This window comes from Salmo salar, chromosome ssa21 (genome assembly GCF_905237065.1).
Source record: "Salmo salar chromosome ssa21, Ssal_v3.1, whole genome shotgun sequence".
In the NCBI taxonomy this organism is placed as follows: domain Eukaryota; kingdom Metazoa; phylum Chordata; class Actinopteri; order Salmoniformes; family Salmonidae; genus Salmo; species Salmo salar.
The window spans coordinates 48186713-48214388 of record NC_059462.1 but is presented as its reverse complement, the minus strand read 5'-3'; the positions used below and the strand labels follow the sequence as shown (position 1 = coordinate 48214388).

Here is a 27676-nt window from a genome sequence, read left to right as displayed (position 1 = left end):
CGGGATACTCGAGGGGGGCGTTCATGCAGGAACCAATCGGATGCACGAGGTGGGGGGCGTTCATGAAGGAACCAATGGGATGCTCGAGGGGGGGCGTTCCTGCATATGCAGGAATGCCCACATGCTTGAACGCCCCGAATTGCGGCCCGCAATCACACACTATTGGAGCTTCAGCAACAAACAATAGCAACCATCCTGAGTGAATTAGCTAGCTACTGAGAATACTTTATATAGGAATCTAAAAGGAACCAAGGTGGCAGCACTAGTGAAAATCCTAGCTTCTGCAAAACTGAAACAAATCCGGAGATCCAGCCCACGCCGAAATCAGGTAACGTCAACTTTAGCTAGCGTTTCACGCCGTATTACAGCAAGGGTTAATATTAACGTTAGCTAGTGTTGTCTTGCTGTTGGGTAGCTAGCTAACGCTATATAGCTAGAATAAAAATATTTATTGTGAAGTTGTATACCTTCCATGCTACAGCAATACAATCTCATATTCGTTTCCTAGACGAATAACTAACTAACTAGATTGGTCTCCTCATGCATCATGATTTGATGTTTGTAGTTACGTTTGCTGAGAAATCATCTAGCTAGTGAGTTTCAAGCTTGCTATGCAGCTAAGGTTATTATGTGCGAAGTGTATTGATGAAGAATTCGCAAACTGAATATCACAAACATCTTTGTGCTAAAATAATATGCAATTCCTGATCCACTCTCTGGGTTCCGGTGACACGGCATGTGTTGTTCTGTGTCAGTTGCGCTGACTTGGCATGCGTACGTTGTCGTACCACCTCGGGGTTACTTTAGTGCAAACTCTCCAGCGTGCCTTTGCGCTTCTGAACGGTGCAAAATCCCTTTTATTCTATTGCACCAGTAAAATGAATCTCCTTGAGTGAATTTAAGAAAGCACTATTTAAAATGTTTAACTAAAAACATTCTGTTTGTGTTTTAACTATTTAGAAATATCACCATATGGATGGATATATTCGTAACTATGTAAATATTATAGGTACTTCTTTTTATTAGTTTTAATGCTAGTTGTAGCCCATGATCGTGACTCTCATACTGTTTTCACATAGGATTTATGGTATTTTGCTTTAAAAATAAATGTGTGCATTGTTTACGACACCCTTACAAATAGGCCCATTTTTACCCCGTTCTTGCCCGCATACACATTTTTGTACCGCCCATGCCAGAATGCAGGTGCTGCTGACTGGTAGACCATCATTGCATATAAGAATTTGTTCTTAACTGACTTGCCTAGTTAAATAAAATAAAGATAAATAAACATTAAGACTAATACAATTTATTTTCGTTTTTATTAAGATTTAAATGTTAATTTCAAACAATTCCGCTTTTTTCCCCCCATCTTTTTTTTCGTTGGGGAGAACAAAGACATACAATACATAAAGTAACAAGGGCGGCAGGTACCCTAGCTAGCTCGGGATTCAAACAAGCAACCTTTCGGTTAATGTCCCAACGCTCTAACCGAAAGGTTTCTTGTTTGAATCCCGAGCTGGCAAGGTGGGGAAATCATCCGTTCTGCCCTTGAGCAAGGCACTTAAGTTATCTTTAAATCAAGTCTAATTTTATTGGTCACATACACATGGTTAGCAGATGTTATTGCAAGTGTAGCGAAATGCTTAGGGAAAAGTTTTTTTTTTAACAAGGACTAGAAGAAGCGAGGCAGCCCTCTGTCAGCACCATCTTATCTTACGTAATTGTCCCAATTGGGTGACAACTATACAACCGATATACACATAACATGAAACAATGAGATCGATAAAAAAAAAGGATTAATCAGTCTGCAAAATTGCAGCAATAAATAGACATTTCATGTGCAGATTCAGAAATGTTTGGCCTGTGGGATAAAAGTGTTCCTGTATCTGTTGCTCTTGACTTTGGGAAGTCTAAACCGATGACCTGAGGGGAGGAGTGCAACATGGTCAATGAGAGGGTGATCAGGACAGTCTAGGATACTGTTAGCTCTCCTCACCACTTACTTCCTGAATGAGAGCCGTGCCTGTTGCACCCCGATGACCTGGCCGGCCACCTTAACCACACTGTCCAACCTATTTCTGTTGCAAACATTAAGATTGCCAAGCCAGGCCACCATCGAGAACATCAATACGGATTCAATAGAACTCATTTAACAGTGTCATCATTAATAAAACATTTAAAAAGACGCTGCTGTCCCTTACAGACGGCATCTGTGTTCTCGTCAAACGTCAATACGTTGTCCAACACTGTTCCCAGGCACTTGTCGGTACTGACCAGCCCAATGCCATTTCCCATAACCACAGTGGGTGTGGGGTTCAGTGGCTGCCATCTAAAGTCATTGGCCATGTCTTTAGTTTTGGAGACATTCAGTTGGAGGAAGCAGTTCTCACACCATGACACAGTCATCTACCACAGGCCCATGCTCCCCCATGACACAGTCATCTACCACAGGCCCATGCTCCCCCATGACACAGTCATCTACCACAGGCCCATGCTCCCCCATGACACAGTCATCTTCCACAGGCCCATGCTCCCCCATGACACAGTCATCTTCCACAGGCCCATGCTCCCCCATGACACAGTCATCTACCACAGGCCCATGCTCCCCCATGACACAGTCATCTACCACAGGCCCATGCTCCCCCATGACACAGTCATCTACCACAGGCCCATGCTCCCCCATGACACAGTCATCTACCACAGGCCCATGACACAGTCATCTACCACAGGCCCATGCTCCCCCATGACACAGTCATCTTCCACAGGCCCATGCTCCCCCATGACACAGTCATCTACCACAGGCCCATGCTCCCCCATGACACAGTCATCTACCACAGGCCCACGCTCCCCCATGACACAGTCATCTACCACAGGCCCATGACACAGTCATCTACCACAGGCCCATGACACAGTCATCTACCACAGGCCCATGACACAGTCATCTACCACAGGCCCATGACACAGTCATCTACCACAGGCCCATGACACAGTCATCTACCACAGGCCCATGACACAGTCATCTACCACAGGCCCATGACACAGTCATCTACCACAGGCCCATGCTCGCCCATGACACAGTCATCTACCACAGGCCCATGCTCCCCCATGACACAGTCATCTACCACAGGCCCATGACACAGTCATCTACCACAGGCCCATGACACAGTCATCTACCACAGGCCCATGACACAGTCATCTACCACAGGCCCATGCTCCCCCATGACACAGTCATCTACCACAGGCCCATGCTCCCCCATGACACAGTCATCTACCACAGGCCCATGCTCCCCCATGACACAATCATCTACCACAGGCCCATGACACAGTCATCTACCACAGGCTCATGCTCCCCCATGACACAGTCATCTACCACAGGCCCATGCTCCCCCATGACACAGTCATCTACCACAGGCCCATGCTCCCCCATGACACAGTCATCTACCACAGGCCCATGCTCAGACTCTCCATACTGTAGTAGACTGACAATGACAGTCATCAACTAACTTGATGTGCCCATTTTCAGATTTGCTACAACAGTCATTAGTATGTACAGGAGAGGAGAGAGCACACAACCTTGTGGGGATCCCATTTAAAACAGGCCTAGCATATTTTGAGTTGAATTATATTACATCTAAATGAAGTTATTTTGTTCAAACAGACAAGACACACCTACCCCAATCAGTCATCACACATTTATTTTATAGTAAGAATATAACAGAATAAAATTCAAATAATATTCGCTGGAATCGCTGTCATATCAAAAAGTGATATTCTAAAACAGAGCCCAAGCTGATGCTTTTTTTGATGGATGTTTCATTTCATTCCTACCCTCTCACTTTGTGAGGGAGGGTTTCTTATCTTAATACCGATAGAAATTAATAGCAATCCTATTTTTGAAAGCATTTGATTCTCGTGTTCATTTTTCACAACCTTCTGGGGCTTTTGGAGTTACCTACACGCTGATCGAGCAAAAAAAAAATGAAATCACAGGCTTTTGGTTGGGAGTAGGCCTAGGCTACTAAGTGACTGAGTGAAGAGCAAAATAAACCACTTGTTAAACTACATGCATATGGCAAAATGTTCTGATAAATGAGCCAACATGTTTAAGGAAAACAGACGTTAGACAGTGGACCAACTGTGCTAATTAGCTATCTGCGACTCCAAACACCTGTGTAAACAATGGGACTGAACACCTCCCTCTGCAACTGAATCCTGGACTTCCTGATGGGCCGCTCCCAGGTGCTGAGGGTAGGCAACAACACATCCGCCACGCTGATCCTCAACACGGGGTGGGGCCCCCCTCAGGGGTGTGTTCTTAATCCCCTCCTGTACTCTCTGTTCACCCACGACTGCGTGATCGCGCACAACTTCAACACCACCATTGTTTGCTGACTACACGACGGGGGTAGACATGATCACCGATGACGATGAGACAGCCTGTATGGAGGAGGTCATTGACCTGGCAGTGGTGCCAGGACAATAACCTCTCAATGTCAGCAAGACAAAGGAGCTGATTGTGGACTACAGGAAATGGAGGGACGAGCATGCTCCCATCCACATTGGCTGTAGTGGAACAGGTCGAGAGCTTCAAGTTCCTCTGGGTCCACATCACTAAGGAATTAACATGGTCCACACACACCAACACAGTCGTGAAGAAGGCACGACAACACCACTTCCCTCTCAAGTCTGGAACCAACAGGACCCTGAACAGCTTCTACCCCCAAGGAATAAGACTGATAAATAGTCCGGGTAGCTATTTAGTTAAATAGTTAACCATTTGCATTGCCCCACTTTTGACTCATCACATACGCTGATGGTACTGCTTATTATCTATCCTGTTGCCTAGTCACTTTATCCCTACCTACACTACCGTTCAAAAGTATGGGATCACTTTGAAATGTTCTTGTTTTTGAAAGAAGAACACTTTTCTTTATCCATTTTAGAATAACATCAAATTGATCAGAAATACAATGTAGACATTGTAAATGTTGTAAATGACTATTGTAGCTGGAAACAGCATAAAGAAATATATATATATTTAATCGAATATCTACATGGGTGTACAGAGGCCCATTATCAGCAGCCATCACCCCTAAGTGCCAATGACATGTTGTGTTAGCTAATCCAATCTTATCCTTTTAAAAGGCTAATTTATCAGTAGAAAACCCTTTGCAATTATGTTAGCACAGCTGAAAACTGTTGTTCTGATTAAAGAAGCAATAAAACTGGCCTTCTTTAGACTAGTTGAGTATCTGGAGCATCAGCATTTGTGGGTTCGATTCAGGCTCAAAATGGCCAGAAACAAAGGACTTTCTTCTGAAACTCGTCAGTCTATTCTTGTTTTTAGAAATAAAGGCTATTCCATGCGAGAAATTGCCAAGAAGCTGAAGATCTCGTACAATGCTGTGTACTACTTCCTTCACAGAAATGCACAAACTGGTTCTAACCAGAATAGAAAGAGGAGTGGGAGGCCCCGGTGCACAACTGAGCAAGAGGTCAAGTACATTAGTGTCTAGTTTGAGAAACAGATGCCTCACAAGTCCTCAACTGGCAGCTTCATAAAACACCAGTCTCAACATCAACAGTGAAGAGGCGACTCTGGGATGCTGGCCTTCTAGGCAGAGTTGCAAAGAAAAAGCCATATCTCAGATTGTCTAATAAAAAATTAAGATGGGCAAAAGGACACTTTCTGAAGGCACTGTACATATCTACCTCAATTACCTCGTACCCCTGCACAGACTCAGTACTGGTAACCCATGTATATAGCCAAGTTATCGTTACTCATTGTGTATTTATTCCTTGTTATTATTTTTCTATTATTTCTCATTTTTTCCCTCTGCAAGTAAGCATTTCACTGTTAGTCTACACCCGTTGTTTACGAAGCATGTCCTTGTGGTGAATTAGAAAGCACACTGAAAGGGAGAGCCAGGACAGACAGCTAGCCTGTTCAATGCACTCTAACACGTAGCCACGCATGCACACAAACACAGGGCTGGCACAATAATCCTATAGTCTCATAACCAAAAATTATGGACAATAAAGGTAAAGACACACACCAGCTATTTCTGAACTTTTCCTGTTTTAAAACAATATCCCACTTATAAATACGGTAATGTGCACTATGGTGAAATCGCTCTGCCATTTCCGGTTTGCTAGCATTTTAATAGTTTGCCTATTTTCAGCTTTTGACAAAACAAGCAACTATAGTGTAGAAAATCATTGTAGCATCTTACCTGCTGTGAAATATATTTTCCATAACCAAAAATATTGTATTTTCAGCTGTTTTGAAGCTGGTGTAGAAATCTGAAAGTAAAAGACGCACAAAATACATTTTAAGAACGGGAAACAGAAATCGCGCACAGAACAGACCTACCACTTTTTAGACTTTCCTTCAATGAGTGACTGATCTATAACTCACATTTCTATGTGAATTTGATCGGGTCGCCCAAAAAGTTACATATTTCAGCTTTCAGGGCGACAGGTAGCCTAGTGGTTAGAGCATTGGGCCAGTAACCGGAAGGTTGCTAAATCAAATCCCCGAGCTGACAAGGTAAAAATCTGTCGTTCTGCCCCTGAACAAGGCAGTTAACCCACTGTTCCCCAGTAGGCTGTCATTATAGGTAAGTTATTTGTTCTTAACTGACTTGCCTAGTTAAATAAAATAAAAGCGTATGGGTAAATAAATGTTTTGGGAAAAATTAGGGTTTTTAGACACAACTGCAAACTTCAAGGAGTGGGCCATTTTAAGGAGTTTGTCTGACAGTGCCCATCTCCCCGCTTGTCCCATGTCATGAGGATAACTGAACCACCTATTGAGATGTGCATCACATCAGTGGTACTTTGACAGGCTTTCTGTCTCTCGCCTCCTGCATGTGTGAATCATAATTTGACACTGGTACTGTATGTTCAACTCAAGGGGTCTTGTTGGCTTCCCCGGCGGGCAGCTTTGCTCTCTCTGCTTAGTCTGGCTATTTGATGAGCCTCCTTTACTTTGAATAGCTTAGTAGGAAATCAACTAAATGTATTAGAAAATACGAAACATTTTCCCAAGTTAATCTATTAACTTATTACATTTCTAATTTATTTACGTTAAATTGAAGTAAATGTATTGAACTAAATATGTTGAAGACATGAACAAAATGCATCAGTGATCTGTATTTTCCTGCAACTTTCTGAAGAGTTGTGTGTGTGTGTGTGTCTACCACGGTGTGTAGCTGTTAGTGATGATGCTAATGTCGTGAAAGCAGTGTTCTGGTAGATGGAAATGCTTTCCGAAAAGCCTATGCCTACCTGGCAGACCGGTGTCATGATTATTTGCATAAATCCAGTGGTCATTTGTTTTGCAAACTCTGCAGTCACATGAGTGCTACAGAAATATTGCTACCCAGACCAGCCAGTCTCTGGCTGGTACACAGTTGAATTAAAGGGTAACTACACCCAAAAATCTAAAGTTCTTACATTGGTCAACATTTCAAAAGTGGTGTCCTGATGTGGTTTAAGCATTGTTTTGTAGAGCGGAAACCTGAAAACTGGGGGGAAAAACAGAAACTTGGGAGAGGAAAAACCAGAATGCGGTGAAAATGAAATGGAATCAGGCAAAAAATGAAACCGATTTTTAAATAGGGCTCTAGCCTTTGTAGAATAGATAACCATAACCCCCAGTGAACCTGCTGCCAGGTGATCAAGGACGGGCAGCAGTTATTTTCCTACGCAGCTTTAACCCAGTGTCTGTCATCCTCTCCCAGGCATGTGCGAGGGGCCGGGGTGGGAGCTCAGGCTCAGGCCGGGGTGGGAGCTCAGGCTCAGGCCGGGGTGGGAGCTCAGGCTCAGGCCGGGGTGGGAGCTCAGGCTCAGGCCGGGGTGGGAGCTCAGGCTCAGGCCGGGGTGGGAGCTCAGGCTCAGGCCGGGGTGGGAGCTCAGGCTCAGGCCGGGGTGGGAGCTCAGGCTCAGGCCGGGGTGGGAGCTCAGGCTCAGGCCGGGGTGGGAGCTCAGGCTGGCGGTTTACTTGAGTTGGATCCCACTGGTATTGCTTCCCATAGAGATGACCTACTATGTGATGCTTTGAGGGCTGTAGTCCTGAGGCAGTGATAACCAACCCTGGTCCTGCAGATGATCCTGGAACAAGGTGTGTTACATTGTGCCCTGGTTGACTTGAAAGACAGACTGATGGAGAGAGGGAAAGAAAGCTAGAGGTAACTCGAAACTGGAAGCTAAAGATGCAGGAAGATCATGTATAATACCCATAACCCTAGTGTGTTACACCTGGGTCTGTTGCCATGGTAACTATGTGACCATATGGTCCTTTTGAGGATGTCAAAGGGGGCGGAGTCTTTAAGGTGATCCAATTGTTGTTTTTGTTGTTTATTTTTCTCACTAAGTGCACAAATGCACACCGGAAGCATTCTCTTCCAATATTTATTGCAGTGAGTTGGAAAATAAGTTGATCCAGTGGTCGTGTGTGTGTGTGTGAGAGAGAGAACGCGCTCTTTACTTTATCTTACCTCAAAGCACACAGCCTTGTCCTTTGGTCTCAGTTGGAAGCTTTGACTACAAGGATACACAGGCAGCTCTCATTCTGATACTCTCTGGTTAATGTCCTAAATGTAGGTGATTTTATTACTGAATTCCAATGCCTTTCTATGTTTCACCTGGTGGGATGAGGGGAGATTCCCTCCCAAATGGTGTCCATCTCAAAGTGGCTAGGAATTGACTTGTTTGGCTACCTGATCCCAGTCCCAGATGTGCCTGGACCATCTGGACCTTACCACTGAGATTCCAATTTGGCCCACACACATACACACAGTCCTAATGTTTGGACACCACTGGGCTCGACTATTCCTGTAGGCCTAGATCTGAGATGATTGGGTGGGGGGTAGTCCTACCCAATATGGCATTAACATGATGATTTATTTACATTTTTTGACATTTCTATAGAGCTTTTCATAGAATCTCAGTGCCTCGAGCATCCCCCCAAAAAAAGCAATACATCATGAAAGGTCAAACGTTTAGAGGTCAAGTCTTTGAAAGCTGCATCCTCTGAAGATGGAGAGGGTCATTTCATGGCTTGAGCAAAGGATGAATGATGGAGCTACAGTGCCTTCAGAAAGTAGTCACACCCCTTTCCTTTTTCAACATTTTGTTGTTACAGCCTGAATTTAAATGTATTAAAAATATTTAAAAAATGTGGCACTGGACTACAAACAATACCCCATACTGTCAAAGTGGAATTATGTTTACAAATGAATAAAAATACAAAGTTGTAATGTTGTGAGTAATTAAGTATTCAACCCCTTTTGTTATGACGTCTAAATAAAGGAGTAAAAATGTCCTTAACAAGGTTTACATAATAAGTTACATGGACTCACTCTGTGCAATAATAGTGTTTTAACATGATTTTTTTGGAATGACTACCTCATTTCTGTACTCGACACATACAATCACCTGTAAGGTACATCAGTCGAACAGTGAATTTCAACCACAAAGACCAAAGAGCTTTTCAATGCCTCGCACCTATTGGTAGATGGGTAAAAAGCAGACATTGAATATCCCTTTTGAGCATGATGAAGTTATTAATTACACTTTGGATGGTGTATAAATATACCCAGTCACTACAAATATACAGGCATCCTTTCTAACTCAGTTGCCAGAGATGAAGAAAACCGCTCAGGGATTTAACAGTTACAGAGTTTAATGGTTGTGATTGGAGAAAACAACTGAGGATGGATCAACAACATTCCAGAACATGCACCAAGTTTGCAATAAGGCACTTAAAAACTCACAGCTGTAATCGCTGCCAAAGGTGATTCTAGCATGTATTCACTCAGGGGGTTGAATACTGCTCTAATCAAGATATGTTAGTGTTTTTCATACTTCATTTTTTTTTTATATACAAATGTTAGAATTTGTGTGGATCATTGACAAAATTTTAATTTTTTTTAAATCCATTTCAAATCAGTCCTAACCAACTTTGTAACCCCACAGAATGTGGAAAAAGTCAAGGGGTGCGCATGCTTTCTGAAGACATTATCTATAGCACATGGTTCAGAAGCGTCTCAGGATTGGGGCTAGGGGATCATTTCAGACTTGGCCAATGACTTGACTGAGTGAGAGAATAGTCTGTCTTTGTAACAGTATCCCACCACTCTCTCTTCCTCTGGGGTCATTGGTCATAACTCTGTTTGTTCCAGATGGTGTCTGGCCAGCCTAGAGTGAGATGGGATCTTCAGATAGCCTGTGACGATACCAGTATCGTGATGTTTTTTTCCGTGGCAAAAATGAAAACACAAAGCAACTCTCTTTTGGTTCTTTAAAACCCTGTTATTATATGTAAAATATGTTCTATAGCTTGGAAAATGAATAAATGTTGACTATGGATGACAACAATGTTTGTATCCAACATCAGGGCTGTTTTCCTAAGGAAATTCAATACACTTTGTTTTGTTTCCTTGCAACGATGCGAACGAATATTGCGGTACTGGCATGGTCCCGGCCCTACTCAGCAGCTGTCGGGGTAGTCACCTAAGGAGTTGGCTCGGCGGCTACCTCGTGTCTGAAGAGGAGGAACCAGTACCAAGATTCCTCCTAGTGCAAAGGGCCAGCTGGCTACTGATATAAATGTAGCCTACTATTAATTCATCATGGGGAATTTAAAGTATTTAGGAATACTATCAGTGAAGTAGCCAATCCACTATGGAGTATGTGGACTAGTCACTCAGTAGCCTATTTGAGCTGTTGACTAAGGAGTATTTGAACTAGGTATTTGAATTTTGAACCCCTATTTACTGTTGGGTTATTTAATTGCCATGGTTTAAATAACGAGCAGACACTTCTGGATAGAGCAGACACACTAAATCAAATCAAATGATATTTTTCACATGCGCCGAATACAACCGACGTAGACCTTACAGTGAAATGCTTACTTACAAGCCCTTAACATATTTTTCTTAAAAAACATTGTTGGTTAAGTAGAAAATCAAAGTAACAAGTAATTAAAAGGCAGCAGTAAAATAACAATAGCGAGGCTATATACAAGGGGTACCGGTACAGTGGTCAATGTGCACCGGTTAGTCAAGGTAATTGAGGTAATATGTACATATAGGTAGAGTTAAAGTGACTATGCATAGATAATAAACAGTAGCAGCAGTGTAAAGGAGGGGTCTGGGTAGCCCTTTGATTAGCTGTTCAGGAGTATTATGGCTTGGGGGTAGAAGCTGTTAAGAAGCCTTTTAGACCTAGACATGGCTCTCCGGTACCGCTTGCCGTGCGGTAGTCTATGACGGGTGGCTGGAGTCTGACAATTTTTAGGGCCTTACTCTGACACCGCCTGGTATAGAGGTCCTGAATTGCAGGAAGCTTGGCCCCAGTGATGTACGGGGTCTTACGCACTACCCTCTGTAGTGCCTTGCGGTCTGAGGCCGAGCAGTTGCCATAACAGGCAGTGACGCAACCAGTCAGGATCTGAGGACCCATGCCAAATCTCTTCACGACTGTCTTGGTGTGCTTGGACCATGTTCGTTTGTTGGTGATGTGGACACCCAGGAACTTGATGCTCTCAACAGCCCCATCGATGAGAATGGGGGTGTGCTTGGTCCTCCTCTTCCTGTAGTCCACAATCTTCTTCTTTGTCTTAATCTCTCCCTCAACGTGATTGTTGTCCAGGCACCACATGGCCAGGTCTCTGACCTCCTCCCTGTAGGCTTACCACTGTTGTGTCATCTGCAAACTTAATGGTGTTGGAGTCGTACCTGGCTGTGCAGTCATGGGTGAACAGGGAGTACAGGAGGGGACTGACCACGCACCCCTGAGGGGCTCCCGTGTTGAGGATCAGCATGGTGGATGTGTTGTTACCTACCCTTACCACCTGGGGGTGACCTGTCAGGAAGTCCAGGATCCAGTTGCAGAGGGAGGTGTTTAGTCCCAGGGCCCTTAGCTTATTGATGAGCTTTGAGGGCACTGGTGTTGAATGCTGAGCTCTAGTCAATGAATAGCATTCTCACATAGGTGTTATTTTTGTCCAGGTGGGAAAGGGCAGTGTGGAGTGCAATAGAGATTGCATCATCTGTTGGTGCTGCATGCAAATTGGAGTTGGTCTGGGGTTACTGGGATAATGGTGTTGATGTGAGCCATGACCAGCCTTTCAAAACACTTCATGGCTACAGACGTAAGTGCTATGGGTCGGTAGTCATTTAGGCAGGTTACCTTAGTGTCCTTGGGCACAGGGTCTATGGTGGTCTGCTTGAAACATGTTGGTAGTACAGTCTCAGACAGGGAGATGTTGAAAATGTCAGTGAAGACACTTGCCAGTTGGTCGGAGTACCACGTCCTGGTAATCCGTCTGACCGTGCGGCCTTGTGAATGTTGACTTGTTTAAATGTCTTACTCACATCGGCTGTGGAGAGCGTGATCACACAGTCGTCCGGAACAGCTGATGCTCTCATGCATGTCTCAGTGTTACTTGCCTCGACGTGAGCATAGAAGTAATTTAGCTCGTCTGGTTGGCTCATGTCACTGGGCAGCTCTCAGCTGTGCTTCCCTTTGTAGTCTGTAATAGTTTGCGAGCCCTGCCACATCCGACGAGCGTCAGAGCCAGTGTAGTACGATTTGATCTTATTCCTGTATTGACGCTTTGCTTGTTTGATGGATCGTCGGAGGGCATAGCGGGATTTCTTATAAGCTTCCGAGTCCCGCTCCTTGAAAGCGGCAGCTCTACCCTTTAGCTCCGTGTGGATGTTGCCTGTAATCCATGGCTTCTGGTTGGGGTATGTACGTACAGTCATTGTGGGGACGACGTTATTGATGAAGCCAGTGACTGATGTGGTGTACTCCTCAATGCCATCGGAAGAATCCCGGAACATATTCCAGTCTGTGATATCAAAACAGTCCTGTAGCTTAGCAACTGCTTCATCTGACCACTTTTGTATTGACCGAGTCACTGGTGCGTCCTGCTTTAGTTTTTGCTTGTAAGCAGGAATCAGGAGCATAGAATTATGGTCAGATTTGCCAAATGGAGGGCAAGGGAAAGCTTTGTAGGTGTCTCTGTGTGTGGAGTAAAGGTGGTCTAGAGTTATTTCTTTCCTCTGGTTGCACATTTAATGCTGGTAGAAATTAGATAAAACTGATTTGTTTCCCTGCATTAAAGTTAATGGCCACTAGGAGTGGCGCCTCTGGATGAGCGTTTTCCTGTTTGCTTGTAGCCGTATACAGCTCATTGAGTGCGGTCTTAGTGCCAGCATCGGTTTGTGGTTGTAAATTGACAGCTACGAAGAATATAGATAAACTCAGTGATGTTTTTTTTATTTGTTTAACCTTTATTTAACTAGGCAAGTCCGTTAAGAACAACTTCTTATTTTACAATGACGGCCTACCCCGGCCAAACCCTCCCCTAACCCGGATGATGCTGGGCCAATTGTGCGCCGCCCTATGGGACTCCAGATCACAGCCGGTTGTGATACAGCCCGGGATCGAACCAGGGTGTCTACAGTGACGCCTCTAGCACTGAGATGCAGTGCCTTAGACCGCTCCGCCCACTCGAGAGCCCGTGAGACGACAACCGATTCTTAAAACTTATTTGTACTGAGGAAGGAACCGTGTTTGTGATCTAGAGACTCTGGGGTCATTCCATGCCATTTCAGCTAGCCATGACAAACCCACCATCTCAGATTGTTCTGAAATAATTTCTGTAGTTAAAGTCTGATTTGGCTGATGATGATGATGATGATGATATCTCAGGGAAGAGGAGAGCTAGACTATGCAGCGCTAGCGAGGCACTATATTTATTGGATATTATATGAATCCTATCATGTATATATATTATATTTAGTGTCTATAATGGCCAATTTAGGTGCAGTCAGATTAATTTCTCAGAGATCTAATTAAATTTAAACAAATTAATGTTGCAGGATTTTTTTATGTTTTCTGTTTCTAACAGAACAATCTGAGATGGTGGGTGTCCAAGTCCTCTTTCTGGTGCTTTTTGAGGTTGAATGACCCTCTGCTATTTCTGCCACTTTGTCAAATTATTCTACACACGAACAGACATACATATCATCACACTTGCACACAATCTCTGTCTCTCTTCCTCCCTCTCTGGCTAGCTGGTGTGTTGGTCCCTGAAAAATGGAGACGACATGGTTGTCCTGTCCTGTGAGGGAACAAAATACTTTTTCCTCTGAGAGATTCACTGATACACACCCTTACATCACATTCTATCCCCTATGAGATGAGAGCATGCAGCCTCCAGGCATTGTCTGGTCTATAACCCAAACCAGAGCTTAAACACCTCAGAGAACAGGAGGGAAAGATGAGAGACAAGTGAAGAGATGGAGAGGTAATGGATAGTTGAATGTGAGATTAGAGGGATGAAGGGGAGGATGAGTAGGGGTTAAGGAGTTAGTCGAATGGAGGGATGTAATAGAATGAAAAGGAGAGGTGGAGTGTGCAGAGGAAGCTCTTGGTATTCAGGGTTGATCCTGTCTGCAGTGCATGACGCCTGATCTGTTTCTGCTCTCAGCTGCATAATGGAATTGTCTTGGCAATGACATGGGAGTACAAACCGATCTGGGACCAGGCTAGCCTGCACGGGAGGTCACGGTGGGCTGGAGGGCTGTGTGATGTTGTGACTCAGTGCTCTGTTTGACTGAGCGTAGGTCTACATCACAAAGACTGATAGTCACTGTACTCACACAGACACAGACACACACACACACAGACACTAAAACGCATGCATTTGCTGTGACACAAAATGTAATCCTCCTTGTCTGTCAAACACTGTCACTTCAGTCTGTGATGGACCTATACTCATACTCTTCTGTCTCACACACACACACACACACACACACACACACACACACACACACACACACACAGTATAGCACATTATCATGCTCTGCCAGAAAGATTTAGTGGGAAACTGTATGTTTCCCCTCTGGTCTCTGATGGCTTCCAGTTCAGTAGATTCTGGTTGTTAATGAGGTTGGCTACACCAGCTTCCTCATTACCTCTTCCTGTTGTGCAACCGTACAGTATACTTTTTCTGTCTCCTGCCCTTTGTTTTGCCTTTTTATATTGACCTCTCTGTCTCTCTGTCTCAGGTCTGTAATACTGAGTGAAGGGCTGTGCGAGAGGGACTTATAAAGAGAACCCACCTTGCTTGGTAAGAATTAAAGAATATTTGATGTCTTCTCGAATCACTCTCAGAACCAACCACACACATCATCCCTTTTTGAAATGTATTTCTTTAATCTTCTCTCTGAGCAACCACATCTAATGTATCAACCTGGGCTTCATTTCTGCCTTTACAACCACATCTAATGTAGCAACCTGGGCTTCATTTCTGCCTTTACAACCACATCTAATGTATCAACCTGGGCTTCATTTCTGCCTTTACAACCACATCTAATGTAGCAACCTGGGCTTCATTTCTGCCTTTACAACCACATCTAATGTAGCAACCTGGGCTTCATTTCTGCCTTTACAACCACATCTAATGTAGCAACCTGGGCTTCATTTCTGCCTTTACAACCACATCTAATGTAGCAACCTGGGCTTCATTTCTGCCTTTACAACCACATCTAATGTAGCAACCTGGGCTTCATTTCTGCCTTTACAACCACATCTAATGTAGCAACCTGGGCTTCATTTCTGCCTTTACAACCACATCTAATGTAGCAACCTGGGCTTCATTTCTGCCTTTACAACCACATCTAATGTAGCAACCTGGGCTTCATTTCTGCTTTTACAACCACATCTAATGTATCAACCTGGGCTTCATTTCTGCCTTTACAACCACATCTAATGTAGCAACCTGGGCTTCATTTCTGCTTTTACAACCACATCTAATGTAGCAACCTGGGCTTCATTTCTGCCTTTACAACCACATCTAATGTAGCAACCTGGGCTTCATTTCTGCCTTTACAACCACATCTAATGTATCAACCTGGGCTTCATTTCTGCTTTTACAACCACATCTAATGTATCAACCTGGGCTTCATTTCTGCTTTTACAACCACATCTAATGTATCAACCTGGGCTTCATTTCTGCTTTTACAACCACATCTAATGTAGCAACCTGGGCTTTGTTTCTTTTTTGACCAATTTCTCCTCTTCTGTTCTTTTTAATTTCTTTCTTTTCTCCATGACACCTTTTTATCTTACCAACTTTCTCCTCCCTGCCTCTCTCCATCCTCCTGCACACCCCCTCTCCTCTCTCCTCCCCCAGGTTGTCGTAGTGTGTAGAGGAGAGGAGTGCTCCTCAGTAGTAGCAGCAGCAGCCATGGGTCTGGTAGCTTACCTGAAGACCCAGTTTGTTCTGCAGCTCCTGCTGGGTTTTGTGTTCGTGGTGAGCGGCCTCCTCATCAACTTCATCCAGCTGTTGACGTGCGTCCTGTGGCCCCTCAACAAGCAGCTGTACCGCAGGATCAACACCAGGCTCTCCTACTCCCTCTGGAGCCGTGAGTCATCACGCTGCAATTGTCCTGTGTCTGTGTAAGATCCTGGTGTTTGTGTTTGTGTTTGGGGGCATGCGTGTGTTTGACTAGGTATTTGTGAGATCCTGGTGTTTGTGTGTGTGTGGGCGTGCGTGCGTGCGTTTGACTAGGTATTTGTAAGATCCTGGTGTTTGTGTGTGTGGGCGTGCGTGCGTGCGTTTGACTAGGTATTTGTGAGATCCTGGTGTTTGTGTGTGTGGGCGTGCGTGCGTGCGTTTGACTAGGTATTTGTGAGATCCTGGTGTGTGTGTGGGCGTGCGTGCGTTTGACTAGGTATTTGTGAGATCCTGGTGTGTGTGTGGGCGTGCGTGCGTTTGACTAGGTATTTGTGAGATCCTGGTGTGTGTGTGGGCGTGCGTGCGTTTTACTAGGTATTTGTGAGATCCTGGTGTGTGTGTGGGCGTGCGTGCGTTTGACTAGGTATTTGTGAGATCCTCGTGTGTGTGGACATGCGTGCGTTTGACTAGGTATTTGTGAGATCCTGGTGTTTGTGTGTGTGTGGGCGTGCGTGCGTTTGACTAGGTATTTGTGAGTTCCTGGTGTGTGTGGGCGTGCGTGCATGTGTTTGACTAGGTATTTGTGAGATCCTGGTGTTTGTGTGTGTGGGCGTGCGTGCGTGCGTTTGACTAGGTATTTGTGAGATCCTGGTGTTTGTGTGTGTGGGCGTGCGTGCGTTTGACTAGGTATTTGTGAGATCCTGGTGTTTGTGTGTGTGGGCGTGCGTGCGTGCGTTTGACTAGGTATTTGTGAGATCCTGGTGTTTGTGTGTGTGGGCGTGCGTGCGTGCGTTTGACTAGGTATTTGTGAGATCCTGGTGTTTGTGTGTGTGGGCGGCGTGCGGTTTGACTAGGTATTTGTGAGATCCTGGTGTTTGTGTGTGTGGGCGTGCGTGCGTGCGTTTGACTAGGTATTTGTGAGATCCTTGTGTGTGTGGGCGTGCGTGCGTGCGTTTGACTAGGTATTTGTGAGATCCTGGTGTTTGTGTGTGTGGGTGTGCGTGCGTGCGTTTGACTAGGTATTTGTGAGATCCTTGTGTGTGTGGGCGTGCGTGCGTGCGTTTGACTAGGTATTTGTGAGATCCTGGTGAGACGTCGTTAGTACGTAATGCGTTGTGTGTATAATATGAAGTCTTTTTGTCACACCTCAAAGGGAGACCTTGTAACAGAATGGATCTTGTGATATTGATAAGTGACTCAGTTGACTAGTAGAGTCAATCATTTCTATTTGTTGCCATGGAGTTGTTTGTATGAGACTGTGTAATAGAAAGCAAGTTGTGGCCTGATGTTGACAGAGTAGATTTAGTGGTGACAGAGTTCATACTGAATAACCTCCCAATTAGCACCTTTTATGGACAACGTTTCGATCCAACAAGGATCTTGGCGGGGAATAGATGTGAATGTGTTGACCCTGTTGTCCTGTACAGAGCTGGTGATGCTGCTGGAGTGGTGGTCGGGAACACAGTGCACCCTCTACACAGATCAGGCCACGGTGGACAAGTTCGGCAAGGAACACGTCATCATCATCCTTAACCACAACTATGAGATTGACTTCCTGTGCGGCTGGACTATCTGTGAGCGATACGGAGTCCTAGGGGTCAGTAATGATATTCAACCCTCACTGGCTCGCTCCAATTCTCTGTCACTCTATTGGCCTGTCCTATTGACTTGTCCTGTGTTTTCAGTGCAGATCAACAGGACAGTAGTTGAGGGAGCCACTGTAGACCATTGAGGTGGACCAGCGTTCTTCACATCCCTCCCTTTTTTTCTGACCTGATGATCCATGTTTGTTTACCTAGAGTTCCAAGGTGCTGGCCAAACACGAGCTGCTGAAGGTGCCTCTGATTGGCTGGACCTGGTATTTCTTGGAGATTGTGTTCTGTAAGAGGAAGTGGGAGGAGGACAGAGAGACTGTGTTCAGAGGGCTAGAAAGACTCAGAGACTACCCTGAGTTTATGTGGGTGAGTATAGCTCCATTGTTATAGGGCTACATTTCTCTATCCTGGCCCAGATTACTCAGGCTCCATTGTTATAGGGCTACATTTCTCTATCCTGGCCCAGATTACTCAGGCTCCATTGTTATAGGGCTACATTTCTCTATCCTGGCCCAGATTACTCAGGCTCCATTGTTATAGGGCTACATTTCTCTATCCTGGCCCAGATTACTCAGGCTCCATTGTTATAGGGCTACATTTCTCTATCCTGGCCCAGATTACTCAGGCTCCTTAGTTATAGGGTTACATTTCAACTATCCTGGCCCAGATTACTCAGGCTCCTTTGTTATAGGGTTATATTTCAACTATCCTGGCCCAGATTACTCAGGCTCCTTAGTTATAGGGTTACATTTCTCTATCCTGGCCCAGATTACTCAGGCTCCTTAGTTATAGGGCTACATTTCTCTATCCTGGCCCAGCCTGTTATAACAAGTCATTGGACTAGGTCCAGGAGTTCAGTCTTGATCAGATCTGGTTACTGTATCTCTGGTGCTCTTTAACTGGCCGAGACACCACAGGATTATAGGTCAGTGTGACTCTGGCCTGCTTCCTAAAGGCCCTCTTTAGAGAGGTTTAGACACATGCTGTCGCTCGGGCTGTAAGATTCCACTTCTGATGCTCGTTAACGGTTACCAGGAACTACCAGAGGGCTTCGGCTAATTAAGTGGTCTGATCTGATTTTTAGTGACACCTCGAAAAACCCCCACCAACTCAGCTCTGACACGGGGACAGGTCAGCTCTGACAACATGTTGAGTGTTTACTGTTTCTTTGAAATGGGCCACAGTGACTGTCTGTCTGAATGAGGATGTCTGGTCTGATGACGCTGTGCCCAAATGGAGTCCTTGGGTCTGTTAATGCTGTGCCCACTCTAAATTCAAATGTATTTATAAAGCCCTTACATCAACTGATGTCGCAAAGTGCTGTACAGAAACCCAGTCTAAAACCCCAAACGGCAAGCAATGCAGGTGTAAAAGCACGGTGGCTAGGAAAAACTCCCTAGAAAGGATGAAACCTAGAGAGGAACCAGACTGAGTGGTGGCCAGTCCTCTTCTGGCTGTGCCGGGTGGAGATTATAACAGAACATGGCCAAGATGTTCAAACGTTCATAGATGACCAGCAGGGTCAGATAATAATAATCAGTGGTTGTAGAGGGTGCAACAGGTCAGCACCTCAGGAGTAAATGTCAGTTGGCTTTTTATAGCTGATCATTCAGAGTATCTCTACTGCTCCTGCTGTCTCTAGAGAGTTGAAAACAGCAGGTCGGGGACAGGTAGCACATCCGGTGAACAGGTTAGGGTTCCATAGCCACAGGCAGAACAGTTGAAACTGGAGCAGCAGCACGACCAGGTGGACTGGGGACCGCAAGGAGTCATCAGGCCAGGTAGTCCTGAGGCATGGTCCTCAGGTTCTCCGAGAAAAAGAGAGCGAGAGCATACTTCAATTCACACAGGACACCGGATAAGACAGGAGAAATACTCCAGATATAAGACTGACCCTAGCCCCTCGACACAAATGATTCCAGCGTAAATACTGGAGGCTGAGACCGGAGGGGTCGGGAGACACTGTGGCCCCGTCCGATGATACCCCCGGACAGGGCCAAACAGGCAGGATATAATCCCACCCACTTTGCCAAAGCACAGCCCCGATGGAGATTGAGATAAGATGAGGACTTTATTTAGAGCAGAATTTCCTGGAGATGCACTTGATCTGTAACTCACCCTGGCCCTGCTGGGGAGTTTGATAGGGACAGAGATGAGGAGGCCACAACTCACCCTGGCCCTGCTGGGGAGTTTGATAGGGGCATAGATGAGAGGAGGCCATAACTCACCCTGGCCCTGTTGGGGAGTTTGATAGGGACAGAGATGAGAGGAGGTCACCTCAACGGGAGTGTTGTCTAAACCTGTTGTTTGCGTCTTGTCTATCTGTATTTTTAACTTTGTCTTAGTGTTTCTTTTAAGCTCAATGTGTCTCGCTGTATTTCTCTCTGTCTCTCTGTCTCTCTGTCTCTCTGTCTCTCTGTCTCTCTCTCTCTCTCTCTCTGTCTCTGTCTCTCTCTCTCTGTAGTTCCTGCTGTACTGTGAAGGCACCCGCTTCACAGAGAAGAAGCACCAGATCAGTATGGAGGTAGCAGAGAGTAAAGGCCTGCCCAAGCTCAAATACCATCTGCTGCCTAGAACCAAAGGCTTCACCACCGCACTCAAATGCCTCAAGGGCACAGGTGGGGCATGCATTCACACACACGCCAGGGTTCTCCCCAAAGAATGGAAGACGGGTGCTGTGCCACCTTGTGATGACTGGCCGCGCCACCTTGTGATGACTGGCCGCGCCACCTTGTACATATTTAAATTTATCATTTAAGGCCAGGCACCATACCCTAATAGGTTTGTTTCTTGCTCTAGATTGCAGAAAATGGCAGTTACAGCCATTCAAAAACGCCGTACTCTACAGCACCACCTTTTTAAAACATCCTGGGGAGAACCCTACACACACTGACTTTCTGTTCTTGTGTCTGTCATCTTCTGTTTTTAGTGTCTGCTGTGTATGATGTCACTCTGAACTTTAAAGACCACCAAGTCCCCACTCTGCTGGGCATCATCAACGGCAAGAAATACCTGGCAGATATGAGAATCAGGTGGGTACGGATCAATAGGTATGACCCTGTGATTATTACTGGAGCTGTTTCAAATGGAAGCCCATGATGCTCTGTTAGCCCGTTGGCACTGTTCCAAGCACATTGGTATTTATCATAGAGAGACAATGGACTGCTTAACTCAGCTGGAGTCTTGTGCTGCTGGGATAGTCATGTCATGTCCTAACCAACACACATGGGTAAAGAGAGGATGAGCGAGAGGGAGAGAAAGGGTGGAGAGAGGGCAGAGAGGTCACAAAAAAGCTGCGGTGAAAAGCATGACTCTGACTCATGTCCCGGGGACCATCATTAAATACCAGAGTATCAGGTTTCTGTTACAACATCAGCTACACTGTAAGATAACAGAGAGACCTCAACTCTTATAGGGAGGAGACTAAACTGTAAGATTACAGAGACATCAACTCTTACAGGGAGTTGGGGGCTCCCGAGTGGCGCAGCGGTCTAAGGCACTGCATCTTAGTGCTAGAGGCGTCGTTACAAACCCTGGTTCGATTCCAGGCTGTATCACAACCGGCCGTGATTGGGAGTCCCATAGGGCGGCCCAGCGTCGTTAGGGTTTGGTCGGGGTAGGCCGTCATTGTAAATAAGAATTTGTTCTTAACTGACTTGCTTAGCTAAGTAAAGGTTAAATAAAATAGGCTAAACTGTAAGACTACAGAGAGCCATTTGCGGGGGTTAAAGTTCTCTGTCACTGTAACGTATTTCCATCATATGGATTCTGGAGAGGTTGTTTCTGAGATCATTGTGGACCTGAAATGAAAATATTGGTTTGGAGATGGCCTAATACCAACAGCAGCATGTTTGTTCTACAAAATATATTTCCAAATAAATGTGTTCTCAAATTTTGTATTTTCTCTGTTACGCTGGGTGCACTGAACTGGCATGCATATTGAGGCCCATTTCTAGAGGTGGAAATTATACTTTAGATGGTGTCAGCATGATTTAATTTTCATTTAATTTTGGAGTATAATGTCCCTTTTAAAAAGTAAACAGAACTGAGTTTCTCGGTCCTTCATAAAAATGATCCCAGGGAAGACCCCGTGATCAAGGGACTGGAATTGGTGAAACTCGCAGTTTGATACATGCACAAAATGATCTTCTTTCCCTAAAAGCATGATGGTCATGACTTTCTGACATGAAAGGGGAGGTTATTAACTTGAGGCCAGACGATTGATCTGAGATCAACTTAAGTTTTCAGTCATGGGATTTTTTTCTTCTTTAAGCCCTGCATAGGTCTAATTGCGTCATGTAAAAGCAAAACTTTTCAGTCATAGAGACCATTTGAATAACAACATTGAGAGACCTTCAAAGGCTCCATTTCGTTGCCTTTTTTATTAGATGGCAGATCAAGACGGCTTCCCTGCATGAATGAGCCCTGTGTGAGGTTAAACGGGAAAAGTAGCCTGGTGTGTGTGGCAAAAACAGATGCTTTTTTATGGCCCAGTCCTACTTTTACTGTATGAGGAACCCCCATCTGAACCTTGAGTCAGTTTGCTCCCTGGTGGTGAGATGTTGCCATGGCAGACGCTCATTCTCCTGCATTCTGTTGCCATGGCAGACGCTCATTCTCCTGCTATCTCCTGCATTGTGTTGACTGCCTGTCTCCTCTTCTCTGGCCTGCAGGCGGTTCCCTGTAGAGGAGATCCCAGAAGATGAGAAGGAGTGTGCCAACTGGCTTCATAAACTCTACCAGGAGAAGGTAAGGCTCTTTTGGTGCTTGAGGTTTAACTGAATAGTGTTAAATGTAGAGACGCTTTCTTTCCTGTAGAAGTCAGACATATAAACTCATATCAGATGAGTTACACCTACCTTTATTTTGAAGTAACAACATAATGTTTTACCAGGTTTGGTAGTAGCCACCTACTGTACCTTGACATTGTCTCTCCAGGATGCTTTGCAGGAGCACTACCATAAAGAGGGCACTTTCCCGGGTCCCACCATCACCCCTCCTCGCCGGTTGTGGACGCTACTCAACTTCCTGTTCTGGGCGGCCCTGCTGCTCTCACCCCTCATCAACTTCGCCTGCGGGGTGGTGGTCAGCGGCTCCCCCCTCCTCATCCTCGGCTTCAGTCTCTTCCTCATCGTAGGTGAGTAGAGGGTACACAACAGCCGCAAGCACTTCCTCTCCACTGTTACCTTGGCCTGGGACCTTGATCCAATAACAATGAGCGTTATGCAGTAGCTAACTCCAACACAGACATGAATGTAACTGAAATGTTGACTAATGTGTATAGTTCCTGACAACAAAGTTACATGTAAGTAAATATTATAATATTGTGAGTGTTTTTTTGCCTCTTGAGATTTGGTCCCTCATCTCTCTGTTTTTTTCTTTTTGGTCCTCTTCAGCCTCCATAGCCATCCGGCGCCTGATCGGTGTCACCGAGGTAAAGAAGACAGGCTCCAATTACGGCGACGAGGGGTCCAAGAAACAGAACTAGACCTCTACCTCCCCCTTGTTGGTTGCTGTACGGTCCTCCTGCATTTCCCCTCCCTCTATTCTGTTGTCCTGCAAGTGCAGTCAGCACACCGGGGAGGGGGCCAAACCATTACACCTAGAGATAAAACCGATAGATCTGTAGGGGGCCAAACCATTACACCTAGAGATAAAACGGATAGATCTGGAGGGGGCCAAACCATTACACCTAGAGATAAAACGGATAGATCTGGAGGGGGCCAAACCATTACACCTAGAGATAAAACAGATCTGTAGGGTGCCAAACCATTACACCTAGAGATAAAACGGATAGATCTGGAGGGGGCCAAACCATTACACCTAGAGATAAAACAGATCTGTAGGGTGCCAAACCGTTACACCTAGAGATACCACAGATGGATCTGGAGGGGGCCAAACCATTACACCTAGAGATAAAACGGATAGATCTGGAGGGGGCCAAACCGTTACACCTAGAGATACCACAGATGGATCTGGAGGGAGCCAAACCGTTACACCTAGAGATACCACAGATGGATCTGGAGGGAGCCAAACCGTTACACCTAGAGATAAAACAGATGGATCTGGAGGGAGCCAAACCGTTACACCTAGAGATACCACAGATGGATCTGGAGGGAGCCAAACCATTATAGATAGATAAAACAGATAGATCTGTAGGGGACCAAAACATTACACCTAGAGATAAAACAGAGAGATCTGGATAATGAGAGGAAAGAAAGAGAGAGGTATGAGACCGTCTGGAGCCAGCTCTCTGGGGAGTAGGAGAGGGCAGAAGGAGAGGCTATGACCAGGCTCTTTGCCCCCTTAACAACTCCCTCGGATGTCCCCGGCCCCGCCCACTCTTCACCTCCTGACCACTGGGGTCCTCACCACCAGACAACTAATCAGCTCACCACACAGAAGCAAGCCCACTTCCTGTTCTGAGCTGCCCACTTCCTCTTCCTGTCACATGCTCTGGTCCTTTTTTTGTTGTTGATTTTTTTCTGTTACTAGTGTTCTCCTCTTGTAACAACATACAGTACATCTCCCCCACATTCTACCAAATGACTGGACTTCAAATGGGAACCAGTTTCTTGAGGCTCAGCCTGGTTTTCACTTTGCTTTTAACCTCTAAGAAAAAGGTGTTTATTTTTCACTGTGCTTCCTATCTCTGCTGTGGGAGCCCGCCCCCTTTTATATTTGTTGTCCAGATTCAAGATCAAATATAATGGGGCGTTTCCATGATTCTACAAGTCTATGCATTCTGGTCACTATTGAATATTACTACGGCACTTATTTTCATCTGGGCTATGTACAACAGCAGAGATGGGACTTCCAGTGTTTTAAATACTGAGGCAGGTTTCTATGTGTTAAGACTACAGTAAGGGCTCTGTATTCATTAACTACACGCTAACTAACTACTTAATAACATTTTGTTATCTTTGACATGATATTCAACTCCACTGTTCCAACGCCCTCAAGTTCTGACTAATTATTATGTTATGTAGGTTTTTACCGCATTCTCCCATGCTTGCTCACAAGTAGATGTCTGCACACACATTACCATGCCATTTTATGACTAGCCAGTTTCCTGAGTGAACAACTTTTCTTCTGTATTACACAGCTCGACCGCCCCCCGGTGTCTTTACACAGCTCGACCGCCCCCGGTGTCTTTACACAGCTCGACCACCCCCGGTGTCTTTACACAGCTCGACCACCCCCGGTGTCTTTACACAGCTCGACCACCCCCGGTGTCTTTACACAGCTCGACCACCCCCCGGTGTCTTTACACAGCTCGACCACCCCCCGGTGTCTTTACACAGCTCGACCACCCCCCGGTGTCTTTACACAGCTCGACCACCCCCCGGTGTCTTTACACAGCTCGACCCCCCCGGTGTCTTTACACAGCTCGACCACCCCCCGGTGTCTTTACACAGCTCGACCACCCCCCGGTGTCTTTACACAGCTCGACCACCCCCCGGTGTCAGTGTGACTCTTATAATAACCAATTCCAGTCAAAACAGACTATAACCCCACCTACCCTTTTATAGATGAAATGCACTCGCTACTGATTCTCCTCTCCAGCTGTAGACTCTAGTAATGTTTGCCTCTGCAAGGGTGACTGTTTGATTGGTTACAAAGTTCCTATCTCTTAGGCTAGGGTGATTTGATTGGTTACTAAGTTCCCTTCCTACCTCATCTCTTAAGCAAGAGTGATTTGATTGGTTACTAAATTCCATTCCTACCTCATCTCTTCATCTACTAAAGTCTTGTACTCAGACACACTCCACCAATCCTTAATCTGTAATGGTGCACTGTGGGTAGTTTAATTTTCTCCATGTTAGTACTGGTATGTTTATTAGGCCCTGGTGTATGTTGACATGGTGCAGGAGCAAAAGGATCTTATTGAATTGTAATGACACATGTACATGTGTCATTTAACAGAAGCTCTAATCCAGAGCAATTTATAATACCGTCCCTAACAGTACTGTTCTACATCTCAGTAGCCAGCGATATGTTACTAAAAGCTGCTTACAGGTCCTGAGCTGCACAGGAAGGAGGTTTTTGCCCCGTTGTTTATTTTTTGCTGCTATTCCCTGCATGCCACAGCACCACCCTGGGCTCAGGCACTGCAACTGCACTTGCTTTCCAACACACCTGCACTTGCTTTGAACACATCTCACATTGTTTATCTATTTACACTCTGATGACCCGTCCCATCTGTGATCTGAAGGGTTGTATTAGGGAGGGTGCTGACTTTCCTTTACAAACTGGGATTGACATGAAAGCAGACGTCAGATTACAGGTGACTGGTATTTCTTGAGTGCAACATGCAACAAAAGCAGCAGCACATCGTCATCATCATCCCTTGTCTGGAGAAGACACCCATTCTGTGTTACGTCGTCGCCAGCTTTTCTCCGTATGTTGATAATGTTCTTTTATTTTATTGTAGCGTTTTAAATGGTTTTTAACCAGGACAGATTCATGCAAGCCTTAAGAGTGCAGCTTCATTATATTGTGTGAACTTAGGCAGACCACGCTTCCTCAGCCCTCTTATAGTACATTTGGATTGGCAAGTGGTGTGGGAGACTGATTTAGTCAGATTCACATACATCTGCCCTCTGTTAAAAAAGAAAAGGAACTCCTGTTTATTTCTCAGTATAGAATCCTGGAAACAAGTGTTTTTTTGGGTTAGTTGATAAGGTATAGTTAGTGTTAAGGCTGAAGAGATGGGGGTTCCATGAGACTCTGCTTATTGTTACAGTAATAGTTAAGAGGGCCCCATGTTTAATAATAGACTCCGTGTCCCATGATGCTTCTGTGTTCGATACCTCTGTTACAACTCCTGTTACATCTCTCAACTGTCAATACAACTGTTACAGTAGCTTAGGAGAGATCTGGGCCCGTATCCACAGTCTCACAGTAGGAGTGCTGATCTAGGATCTTTCCATATATTCTCATTAATTCTGATCTAAAAGGCTAAACTGATCCTATATCAGCCCTCCTGCTCTGAGAGGCTTTGTGGATACGGGCCCTGTTCTAAGTTGTGGGCCATACGTTTTATCTCATCTCCAGTGTCCTTCCCATACTGTAATTCCAAACTACAGTACCCATCAGGCACTGGTGCAGTCCCACCACTCCCTCAGGTATCTATCAGTCAGCTGTGTTTACACAGGCAGCCCAATTCTGATATTTTTTTCACTAGTTGGTCTTTTGACCAATCGGATCAGCTCTGAAAAAGATTTTACATGAAAAGACCAATTAGTGGTGAAACGATCCAAATTGGTCTGCCTGTGTAAACGCAGCCTATGGTGTATCTATTCCAGATCAACAGGACAAATGCAGAGAAGTTAACACTATTTGACATTTTCTAACACTGGAGGTTTGTACTGCAAAAAAATCCCACTAATTTCTGATTTTCTTATTTTTGTTAAAGTTCTCGAACTAAAGAAACAAGTAATGTTAGAATTTCAACACTGAAATTTGAACCTTTTTGGCATGAAAGTTGTTCACTTAAAAGTGGCATCTTGACTCAATTTACATTTGTCTTTTTTCTAAGTCTATTTGTATCTGTTGTTTCTTTAATTAAACAAGAATAATAAAGGATTTAATCAGGCAA

At 45.1% G+C, this 27676-nt stretch overlaps 1 protein-coding gene across 1 annotated transcript; it reads left to right on the top strand.

Moving 5' to 3' along the window:
- Positions 1-103: 103 nt before the first annotated feature.
- On the top strand, positions 104-27676 carry LOC106582438 (1-acyl-sn-glycerol-3-phosphate acyltransferase gamma). Its single transcript, XM_014165550.2, has 10 exons — positions 104-328; positions 15090-15151; positions 16217-16448; positions 17908-18077; positions 18280-18441; positions 20540-20693; positions 21005-21107; positions 22749-22824; positions 23014-23212; positions 23472-27676. The coding sequence occupies exons 3-10, from the start codon at positions 16271-16273 to the stop codon at positions 23561-23563; spliced, it is 1134 nt and encodes a 377-aa protein (XP_014021025.1). The 5' UTR covers positions 104-328; positions 15090-15151; positions 16217-16270; the 3' UTR covers positions 23564-27676.